At 46.6% G+C, this 12,234-nt stretch overlaps 1 protein-coding gene across 1 annotated transcript in view; it reads right to left on the bottom strand.

Annotated features, from left to right (window-relative positions):
- TNS1 (tensin 1) overlaps positions 1 to 10,790 on the bottom strand; it is a 445,218-nt gene extending 434,428 nt beyond the window's left edge. The window contains exon 1 of the mRNA XM_084806390.1: positions 10,484 to 10,790. Coding sequence (XP_084662516.1) covers positions 10,484 to 10,600 — 117 coding nt within the window. The 5' untranslated portion in view covers positions 10,601 to 10,790. The remainder of the gene's footprint in view (positions 1 to 10,483) is intronic.
- Positions 10,791 to 12,234: the final 1,444 nt, after the last annotated feature.

Below are 12,234 nucleotides of genomic sequence, written 5' to 3'. Positions count from 1 at the left end.
CACCACCTTGAATGCTATGTGTTTAAGTGGAAAGGTAGGATATAAATAATCTTAAACAAACAAACACCGATGCAATGAATATGGACTTGAGCACGCTCCGGGAGAGAGCGCAGGACAGGAAGGCCTGGCGTGCTATGGTCCATGGAGTCACGAAGAGTCGGACATGACTGAACGACTGAACAACAACAAAAACAAACAAATGAAGTTAATTTAAATGGTCATGCACTGGCTTTTTTAAAAAGCACAATCATTTTTTTAAAAGTCTGCAAAACTGTTCTGGGGGTGGGGGAAGATGATGTTACAGGCACAAACCAATCAGTGCTATTCACAAGTGGCTTCTTCTGCACACTGGGATGGCCAGTTTGTCCTGAACTAGGCTGACCATACGTACCGTTTTAAACGGGACAATACTGGTTTTTTTTTCATATTTCCCGACCATCCCATCATTTTAATATAAATGTCAATTTTGTCCCGTTTTTAATTTTTTGTAAAAAAAACTGAACGCATTTATCATAAGGCTAGTCAATGTGTGCAGTAAAACTACTAGTGTGACGAAAGAGGAAGTTCCATTTACTTTATCTAGTCAGGGCCAGGCTTCTTGAGCGAGCGACGATCAGACGCCGCCCCCTTGCTTGTCTGCAGTGGCGGGGAATTCAAGGGGCGGTCGCTAAGCCCCATTCAGCATGTGGGAGCCAGGAGGGTGAGTCTTACTGTTATTTCTACCATCATTCCGCCCACAGAGATTCTTTCTCTAATAAAACTTTTGGTATCGTCTTACTTTTTCATGAACATGGAATATTACATAACCCTGCCCCGTTTTTGTCATCCCAATATCCTGTTTTTGTCTCAAGGAAATATGCTCAGCCTATCCTGAACTGGATGTTGGACAAAATGGTTCATTTGAACAGAAACATTGAATTTCGGAGCAGCCCCACCACTTAATAATGCTGGGACTCTATGTATTCTATGTGGAGTCCTAGAGAAGAAAGAATCAAGTGTTTTATTTTTTATTTTTGTTATTTGTTAGGAGGAGCAATAAGACGCATGTCATTGTGTATATACAGTCTACTTTACATGGGTGTATATATTAGAACTTGGGGAGTGGGTGAGTGGCCAAGCAGGTAAAATTCCAGATCTGGAAAGGAATGATTTTCATTTTGTGGTGGTTTTCAGGTCTGTTGAGTCAAAATAATACAGTTGGCAATCCTATTCAGGGCTGTAATCATGCACTGCTCTTTTTGCTGCTGTAGAGAAAAAGCCTATAGAAGGGATAAGGTAAACCTGGCTGGGCTCCTCACTTGCCAACTCTGGAGAGAGACGAGTACGGATGAGCAAGAGGAAAAAGAACCCCACTCCCTGACTCCTTTCCTCTCTTGCCACTGGAATGAAAGATGCAGCAGTGTAATATCTATACCACATTTAGGACAGAAAAGAAAGGGGATCTACCTGAAATGGAGCAGGTAGTCAGAAATTAAGAAAGGTGACGTGGCATTATTTGGCCTGAAGGCTGAGGCTCAGGTGTTTTTGAAAAGAAGCCATGTCACTGACTTTGGTTTTATTTTATCCCTCATCTGGAAACAAGCTGTATATTGGAGGCACAGCAGTCCTTGGGTACCAAACTCCAATAGAGTACTGCCAACTCTATATACATCTCTCCTCCGCTACTCTTTCCCTCTCTTCTCCAGCCTTTCTCCCATTAGTGAAAGGGGATCCTAATGATTTCCACGGCAACTGAACAAGATGTCACTAACAAAGGATTATCTTCAGGCTGAGATTAATCGGAAGCCAGTAAAATTAATCTCATAACAAGCCAATGACGCTTCATGGAAAAATGTGGTGGGCGGTGTGTGCAGACAGACATGTTGGCATGTCCCAGCCAGGATATCTAACACATAGTTTCTAAAACAAAAAGGAGAGATGCTGGGGCTCTAATCTGCCCCAAAACTGTGCCGTCTGACCGTGGAGGGGTGGGGTGTCGGGGGGCACCACCATGCTCATTAATGCTATGATTGCGTGGACAGGCTATGGTTACTTGTTGGTGAGGGGAGAAGGCACTCTGGACATGCTAAAAGGTTTACTTGACATATCCCAGGTGTCGTGTGAAATTCAAACCAGATTCTTGGCCTGGAACAAATGAAGGTGATCTCTTCTCCTGTTCTGGTTTTTACTGGCCCAGAATTTTTTTTTAAAATGCAGGGCTGTTCTTGGTAAGAATGAGAATTCTTATCAGTTAATGCTTTCAACCCTAATGTAAATACCTTGGCTAACCTGGCTGCACACAAAAGCTCCCTTTTAATCTGGATCTGAAAAGAGGCTGTTCTAGGGCCAAAGAGAAGAAATCTCATGCCAGCAAGAAGGATCATGTCCTTCTTTAGGAACTGAAGGCTCGTTTGAACTAGTCTAGAGTGCTAGGAGACAGGGAGGATGGCCATGATTTACAGTGATTTATATCCCGCCTTTCAGGATACAAATTATTTCCAAGGTGGGTTACAAGTAATGTCAACATACATTTTTTTAAAAAATCATAATGAACAGGATCAGCAGGGCTCCTTCTCACAGGGCAGCCGGTGCTAGACAGCCATGTGGTGTGTGGCAGGAGAGGGAGTCCAGCTGGAGCAGGCACTGATGTCGTCTTTGCCTGCCTCCCTTACTCTCCTAACTACAACAAACGTCTTAGAGCGTTTTCATGTGTGAGGCATGAATCAGTTTGCAAACACAGTGTAGAATCCAATGTTGGTCCTACTTAGAGTAGACCCATTGAAATGAATGAGTGGCCCATTCAATTCAATGGGTCTACTCTAAGGAATACTAACACTGAATGCTACCCATAAAATCCACATTTGCTAGAAAGTACTTTTCATTTGCAAATCTCTTTTCTGTTCCACTTTAATTAACAGCCTTCATATGTGGCACAGGGAGTGAGAGAAGCTCTTAGGCCAGGGGTGGGGAACCTGTGGCCCTCCCGATGTTGTTGGACTACAGCTCCCACCATTGGTCATGCTAGCTGGGGCTGATGGGTCTTGGAGACTGACAACTTCTGGAAGGCCACCAGTTCTCCCCCCCCCCCGCCGCCTTAGTCCAATGGTCCATTCACCCCATTAATTGAACTATGAATGGCTTCACAGGTTTTAAGTTGACTATTCCCAGCCCTTTCACCAGTGGTTTTATTGATTATGATTCAGACAATCCCTCTCTGAGGGCCAGACCAAACCTGACCTTAATGCATTTTTAAAATGTCAATAGCAGCCCAATGGAAATCTGAGCAGCCTTGGGGCCATAGGGAGGAGGATGTTTAACTCTTTCTCTCTCGCTCTGCCATGGCCCTGACAAAAAGCACCTCTTGGAGCTACACTTTGCATTTCATCCCATCCGAGTCAATGGAAGCTTCCCTTGAAATGCAAACAGCAGCTTCAGGGAGGTGATTCTGTGGCAGGCAGGTAAAAGGTTAAACCCACACACCCCTCCACAGGCCTGAAGCTATTTATATAACTAAAAGCATGCAAGTTAATTGCATTCATGCCTAGTTTGGCCCACAGTTATATCACCCAATGAAAAAGCATCCTGATACACACACACACACACACACACACACACACGTCTTTTATTAAAACAATCCATAGCAAAGGCTTAAGAGGCAACAGAGGATTCCAGTTTGCAGTCTGTTCAAGCCAAATGAATGCTACATCATGTTTGCTTCTGGAGATTTTTAAAAAATAGCAAAGTGACATGATTCAGAATGAATGGAAAGGGGTATCTTGGGTTTCAAATATCAGCCAGTTTCCTGTAATCCTCTGGAAATGAGCCCAAGAGCAGCATTGGCATGAACTGGGCAGAGGCCATCCAACGAGCAGGAGGGCCAGTTGCACACAGCCATTTCACTGGATCCAAGCTGATGCTAGCATGAGAGCATGAAGGGGCTGGCCAGGGCAGGTTCTAGCCACACCGGTGCCCCGGCTGTAGTGTGAGCTTCTTCGTTCAGGGTGGCATATCAGTTGGCAAAGCGTGGGAAGAACTGGGGGAAATGCCTGCTTTTGTTTTTGCACTGGGTATCTGAGAAGACAACAGGCCACTTGCATGCAGATTTCCACTGTAATGCAGAGGCGGTCTGCCTATGATATGGCGATAAGTGAAATGACGAGTATGCAGGCGCATGTTTGCCTGCTAATGACTCATAGGCAGTTTCCCCAGGTGATCTTGCTCTGTCCCTCTCCCCCACAACTGTGGACAGCTTAATCAGGGAGAAGGATGAGGCAGCAATAGACTGCCAAGAACCCTCTGCTTGCATGCTTCTCAGAGCCCCATAGAATTAACACCTCTCATTTCCATGTAACCCTAAAGAACATTCTTTGGATCCCCCTGAAGGTGTAGAAGACATATACAGAGCCCCATAGATTTCCATAGACACCCCCCTCCCAGGCAGCTCCTCCATAAAAGCTCATAGAACAGACACCTTTGCTCCACATAGTATGAGGATAAATGCATGGCACTAGATGGAGACATCAGGTTCTTCAACAAAAAGCATTAGTGGAGACCTGCACGCTACTGAAACCTATTTGCTTTATCATGTTTTTATTCCACCTTGCCTCGGAGAAGCTTAGGGCAGCACGCCATTTTATTCTCACAACAGCCCTGTGAGGTATACTTTTTTTTAAAGACATCAACTTGGCTAAATGGGGCTCTCTGCTTAGAATCTATCTGGTCCCAAGAGAGCAGAATAAGGAGACGGTTTTATCATATACTGTGCCTGTAATGTGCAATGGATTTACTGCACAGCCAATCAGGGCCCCTAAGAATCAGCACTGAATTTTCCTGTCTGGGTTGGGCATCCCATAAACTGCATCGCTTCTTATGTGCACAGCTGCTTCCCAAATGAAAGATGACCATCATGTAGATGGTAATATCAGTATCTGCAAATGTTAAATTGCCTGATTTTTAGGGCAGAGCTGAGGGCTTAAAAAAAAAAAGACACCTGATCTCTGTGTGGTGTAGGAGACAACTGGCTGTACAATGGGCAGCTGGCCAGGTGGCAACCATATCATATGGCTCACTTATGAGTGGTGCTCTAGTCACAGGGGAAGGTGCTTCGTTGAAAGGGGTGCGTGTGTATGTGTGCGTGAATTAGAATTAATTGCCCCAGAGTCCACAGCCTTACCCTCTGGAAGTGCTTTTCAAATGATCTGTCATCAGGGACTCCTTTCAGCACTGGCAGTGGCCACCTGGCTGGGGATGATAGGTGCTGTAGCCAGTGGTGCCTGGTGCCCACTGGGGCTGGTGGGACAGATGGCAGAAGCTCAATATTCTTTGCGATTGTTGGAGGAGGACAGAAGATCATACACAGCACTTGGCAGCTGCATGTCGTGCATGGGCGCAAATGTACATAGTTGTGGAAGGATCTCTCTGACACAAGTGGGTGGGGGGAAAGTGGGGTCACTGCCCCATTTGCCCCAAATATAGAGCTGCCTCTGGCTATAGCCCAAGCACATCTGGAGGGCACCAGGTTGGGGAAAGGTTTTCCAGGGTTCACTCCCCACACTGGTCCCAGTTCATGGCCTGCATGAATTGACAGTGCACCAGAGAACACACCCAGCACTTCCCTTTGGGCCTGCATTTCAGAGAAAGGGCCAAATAAATGAACAGTGTGGAAGTTGGTTACTAGTTCCCCCAGTTCCTTATTTGCATGAAAATTCAAAAGAGAGCTCAATTGCACAAATAAGGAATTGGGATCCAACTTCAGCATTGTGTCAAATGGTGGTGGGCAAGCTGTCTTTCAGAGAAGTTTGTTAACTATTACAGATTATTTCACTGAAGAACCCCAATAAGCATCCAAGGAAACTCAATGTGTGTATGTGTGTGTGTGTAGTGTGGGGTGTTTCACAGCTTGAAAATCATTAGGTGTTCTGATTTACTGCAGATTACTATTACTACAGGGCAATTTAAGCCCTTGCAGGCTTCCCTGGTATCCTTGTTGGCAGCAAAATACCTATAACCATGTTAATTCTCACCCTCTTCCTTTCTCTTATACACATGTATGGTGATTATTTGGCCCCTGCACAGATCTGGGGAGGAGGAAATGCAAAAGCAGAGCAAAAGTAAAGGAAACATTATCCCCAAATAGCCTATATTGCATCACCTAAACTTAAGTATAGACCGGGGGGGGGGGGAATAGGGAGAGGCTCCTTTTCTGCCACTGTTCTGGGCACTGCCTTCCTGCCGCTGTGCTGGGTTTGCCAACACCATAGGTGTGTGAGGGACGGTCACCCTCTGGTATCATGCATAAAGCAGGTCTCAAGTCTTGGGTGTTTTTTTCTTAGAGGTTGTTTCTATTCTGCTCTCTTTTTCCCTCCTAAATGCTGGCTTTGGGAAGAGGAACAGTGAGTGGCTGCTATTCTTGTTTTGAAAGAGAAACTGGCAGTGATGCACAGTATCAACCTTGAAATTTCTAACCTTTTGCTCCAAGACTGGATAATCATGTACCTCAATCATCTGAGACTCACAGATACCTGTACAGGCTTTCTTGGAAGACCTCTTGTCCTTGATACATCACAACTTCCCAAGGCAGGTTGACAGCTGCTATGGCTGGGGCATTTCTCCTAATATTTAGCTTGAATATACTTCTCTGTGGTTTAATCCCATTGCTCATATCAACAATAGCTGGGCTGAGCAATTATTTCCCTTCTTCTTTCCGACTATTTTTATATTGCACCATGAGAAGCAGGAGCAATCCATTGGAAATATAACAGGAAGATGTGATGGCTTGACTGTCATCTGAATTTGGTGGGGTGTGCTTCCTCTTAATTGTTCCATCCTTCATCTACTCAAGAGCCAGCCGGGCTGTTCACACAGCTCACTAACCCACACTCAGTGGGTTAACCTCTCTGAACAACCCAACAACAAACCATGGGTTCTCAAGGTGGCTTGTTTGAGAAAAAATAAGCCACACTGCATGGTCAACAAGCCACCCTGCGGAAAATGTCCTGGGTTCAGACAACACACTAACCCATAGTTCAACAAACAACTCATGGTTCAACAACAATCCACACTCAAACACTGAGTGTGGGTTAGTATGCTGTGCAAACCAAATCAGTGGCTCTAGGAACCCCAGTCTTTGGCCTAATTCTCAGCTTTGCCCACTATACTCCCATTCACCAACATTTCCTTCAGAACCTCCCTCAAACCCGTTCCTACTTCCCAGGACCTCATGTCATCCATTCTGTCCTATCATCTATATGCCATGTCTCAGGTCCAAGCTCTGTGAGGGCTACACGTTGTCTTTGTCCATACAACTGTTAGGCCTTTCTAAGAGGAGATTCCAGTTTCTTATTTTAGATGTTTTGATTTAGCACCCCTTTATCTCCACCAGGGGTGGGGAACCGTTTTTAGCTCAGGAGCTAAATTCCAATTTGGGAAAGGTCTTGGAGGGGGGCACATTTCAACTTGGCTGGGGCCAAAGTCACAGGGTGGCGCCAAGGACAGATGCAATTCTTCTTACCCATTTGGACTTTTTCCTACCAAGCATACCAAACACAGCTCAATTCTATGCATGTCTACTCAGGAGTAAGCCCCAGTGCAACAGCTTTCAGGCCAGCAAAGCACTGCTCCACTCTAGGCAAGTCTACTCTGGAGTAAAACCCAATGCGACAGCTCTCATGCCTGCAAAAGCAACAGCTTAATTATGTGCTGGGTATTTAAAGTTTAATTGCCAAATTTAAATAATGATTGGAGCTAGCAGCAGAAGAAATTTGTGGGTTGAATGGGGAATCCCCAGTGGCCACATCTGGCCAATGGGCCGCAGGTTCCCCATCCCTGATGTACACAGTCCAGTTCCCTCCTGCACTAAAACTCCTATTCAAATTCAGCTCAGCTTATTTCCTTTTCTTTAAACATTAGGAGAAATATCTTGATGGTAGAAGCAGCTCAACAGTTGAACCAATTACCTAGAGGGATGGTGGGATCTCCCTTGCTGAAGCTCTACAAACAGGGGCTGGACAGCCATCTGTTCAGGATGCTCTAGTTCCGGAATCCCTCCATCACACAGGTGGGGGGTTGGACAAGATGGCCTACAGGGCCCTCTCCAACCCACTGAGCTTTTGTGCACAAGGCTGTTAATCTATTTTTGATTTTGTCACAGAATTGAGATCCAAGCACTACACAAGGAGTGTTTCCTTTTCTGCTTTTCCACTACATAAACTCTAGGTGGCACTGTGGTATAGCGGAATAGCACAAATACACAAAAGGAAATAATGCTTTCTTTCGCCATCAAAAATAATACCTGTCAGGAGCGCCCTGGCGGCCTCTTTTAGTCTAATCCAATACCTAACTCAAGACACAGACAAAAGGATTCTTTTCAAGGCTTTAATCCTTTTACAACTTAATGACTCTTTCAGATGCTAATCACCAGCGACTAAGCAAGGAACAGCAGAGTAGCCTATGCTCCAGGTTAGGCAGTTGGTCCCCATTTGAAGGAGAATCATGGGAAGACCCTGAACTTATGGGCTATGGAGAGTTCCTCCCTCTTTCCCTTGGTCCTTGGGACGCAACCGTTGCTTACGCGCCAAACGAGCGCTACGCCTCTTTTCCATGACCTCCAGCTGTCGTCGCTCCCAGCATCGGCGTCAAGCATCCACCAAGCCCCCCTCCCGCACTCTCTCGCTGCCAGGGTCATTATCTATCTCAGGAATGCTGGCAGGAGGAATCTCTGCCAGCTGCTGTGCCTGTGAGAGATGAACGCGCTCCTCTCCCACGGATTGCTGATCCTCCTCAGAATCAGAACTGCTCTGGGGTTCTATCGGCTCAGTTTCCACCCTGACAATACCACATATTCCCTGATCTGAAAAAAAAATTGCATAGAAAGTGCTGTTTACAAACAGAAGTGAAACTGAAGGATCATGTCATCATCTAAAGAACCCATAAACAACCATGAGTTGGGAATGATGAGCACACAACATATGCCTCGTGTAGAAAACCCTATGATTCGAGCAGTCATCTTCTGTCAAACAAGTGTTGCTCCTGCATCTGCTCACCAATACAAACTGCCACATCAGCTTTTGGACCCATCCCATTCTCCTTTTTAATTTGAGGGGGTCTTACCACATTGCCGCTGCCACCATGCAGGGTCCACATTCAACCTTTGCTAAAATTCCAGAATTGCCCTGATGTGGCTGTTGCCTTTGCTTGTGCTGCAGGTAGGAAGAGGGATGACATCCGACTGACAGGGAGGTGCAAAGGGTCAATTCACACAACCCTTTACCCTTTGGCATCCTCCCTTTCAAGCTATCATTATGAATGAGTGTCAAAAGCTAGACTCACTTAGTCAGTGATCGTGTGGCTAGCTAGGTTATTAAAAGCCATTTGTTTGCATGCCTTTATTTTAAAATCAGATACTACTTTTTCAACACTTCAAGGGATTGTACAAAAGAAACCAACCACCCCAAACCCTTAAAGGTTCAAACAATCTGAAACCAACTCAAATAAGATTAATACAAATGGAGCAGATCTGAAACAACAGCCACTTAGCTATCAAAGGTGGCTTAGAAAATTAAAGTGTTAAGTTGACATTGAAAAGACATTGGGAGGAGAGGCAAAGGCACCTCCTGTGGGGAGGGGGAAGCCTTCCAAAGGCTCACAGGCTGCAAAAAGTAGTGTGAGGGCAGGGGGGACAGTCTTACCCCTGAAAATGTCGGAACGGTTTGCAGAACTCAACAATATATTGCCTCAACCGGATCATGCATCCTTTTTCCATTTAAGTATCACATGGCATCAATGCACCTTTCACCAAGTCACAGCAAATGAGAGCTAGTTCACATGATCTCTTCTCCTCACCTGGCCAGCAGGTTGTCCAAAAGAGCTGTTCGGACACACCACTGCTTAAGCCCCAATGGGCAGTGTGTGCCGAAAAGCACAATTGGTGCTGGTTGTGAGCAAGTCTGGCCAAGTTCACTTCAACTGACTCACTGACCTCCCTTTCCTGATCTTCATTTATTCCTCATGCGTATCTGAAATTCTGCCACCCCGCCCCCCTCCGTGCACTGTTCCCATTCCTGCTCCTGAAATGGCTATTGTTGCCTCCTCTGCTGTCACCTCAGAGACACCCCCCCATCTCTCTCTCTCCTACACACCTCTCATGTTTCTGCTCCTTCTATTTCTCTCACCTTCCTTCCCCTGCCTTCCTTTGGGCTCAAGGAATTGCCCCTCCAAATGTAAACTCTTCCGCTCCTAACACTGCTGACATCTCCATCTAGGCTGAATCTACGCATAGCAGTTATACTGTTATCATAACTATTGGTACACATAACACCAATGGGCACTAATAGTTATGATAACGGTATAACTGCTATGTGTAGATTCAGCCCTAGTGTGCCCACCGCTTCTTCCCTGCCCTGCTCCCCACTTGTTGCCTGAGGAGAGTTATTCTTACTTCCTTCAGAGCGCAGCCCTGGGACTCCCTCCCTCCCTCCCTCACCCTTTGCAGCTGCCCCTCACTCACCCTTTGCAGCCGCACCTTCCTCTTCTCTGTCGCTGCTTTCCCCTCATGCTTCGGTGGCCCAGATGGCAGGGGCCGAGGGCTCTCCTCACAACACACCAGACTCACCGTACATCCCATCCAGCCAGGTTCCCGTGTGCTGTCCACAGTCTGCGTGGAGGCAATGCAGGCAGCTAAGGACCCACTGGGCTTCAGACTTTCAGAGAGAGCTCTGGCTGTCCAAAGCAGGGGCAATTCAGGACATCCCCCCCCCCGCCCCACTATGCCCAAGCTACAGGCTGAGCACTTCCAGCAGGGGAGAGAGTTGTTTGAGCGTGGAAGAAGCTGCCTAGCTCACCGCCCTGCCACACTCCTTGCTCCTCCTCCTTCCCTTCCCTCTTGGCTGCCCGAGGTTGGATCAAGGTACCTTTTCTCACTGACTGCTGCTCCCTGCTTCTGTGCCTCTCTTCTTTCTTTCTTTCTTTCTTTCTTTCTTTCTTTCTTTCTCTCTCTCTCTCTCTCTCTCTCTCTCTCTCTCTCTCTCCAAAGGGCCATGGAAGGGGAATGAAGGACGAGGCCCCCACACATGCAACAAAGGGAGGGGGGGAAGGAGAGAGGGCAGCCCACAGCTCACTGCCAGGGGGTTTGGAGAATCAGGTGGCAGCATGCCTAGAGAGAGGAGTGACTGGGTGAGGACAGCCTGTGCGAGACAGACGGACATGGAGATGAAGGAGGCCCATTTTCAAGTGCAGCAACAACAGTGTCCCAGAAACAGAGGAGAGAGAAACAGAGAAAAACAGACAGAGTTCATGAAAACTGGCACACGAGATAGCTCTCATCCGAAAGCAACAAAGAGAAACTGTGCTGGACAAAGAGAGAGAAAGAACAAGGGATATGGGCAGGGCAGGGCAGGGCAGGGCAGGGCAGGGCACCCTGACAGTGGAGCAGGCAGGTGGGAGAAGAAAGGGCGCAGCAATGCAGAGGGAAAGAAGTCATGGTCAACTCTGAAACTCAAGTTGACCATGCCTTCCTTCCATGTCACGAGGACCCCCAAGAGCTGGCCCTTACCGTTTTGGCACAGGCCTGCACAAATTGTGAAGGCAAGGTGTGTGTGATGTTCATCTCACATGCATCATCAGCGCTCTTAATGGGAACCCACAATTACTATACATAATGGACAGAAAATACTCAATGTACCAGCCGCCACTCATTTTCCTCTTTGATGGGAACTGTAATAACTCTCTGTACTGTGCACAGTGTTACCCATAGTGCATCCTCCACTTCTTCAGAACCAGCAATTGTTGCTGTTCATTCAGTCTTCCCCAACCTGGTGCCCTCTAAATGTTTTGAACTTCAACTCCCATCAGCCCCAGCCAGCATGATGAATGGTCAGGCATTCTGGGAGTTGTAGTCCAAACACCTGCAGAGCACCAGGTTGGGGAAGGTTGGTTTAGGGCATGAGTCTTGATTAGGTGTGAAAAGTCTTGCTGGGTTCAAATCCCAGACAAATTGCAAGACATTTAAAGGGGGTTATTTAATTTAAAATTATTTTTAGGCTGCCTTCAAGGTGGTATCTTTTAAAAAAGAAATATGGGGGTGGGCCTCAGCTCAGTGGTAGAGTATGTGTATTACATGCATAACAGCAGAGGTTCAGTCCGTGAGATCCTTGGCCAAAGAAATCTCAGGTAGCAAAGAAAAGAACTCAGGTAGCTGGAGAAAGTCCTCATCCAAACACCAAAAGATCCCCTCCAACCAGAGCAGATAATACAGAGCTA

The sequence above is a fragment of the Heloderma suspectum genome, chromosome 1 (assembly GCF_057233095.1).
Source record: "Heloderma suspectum isolate Gila_16-S chromosome 1, 16-S_ref, whole genome shotgun sequence".
NCBI classification, from domain to species: Eukaryota; Metazoa; Chordata; class Lepidosauria; order Squamata; family Helodermatidae; genus Heloderma; species Heloderma suspectum.
This window is presented reverse-complemented; position numbering and strand designations above follow the sequence as displayed.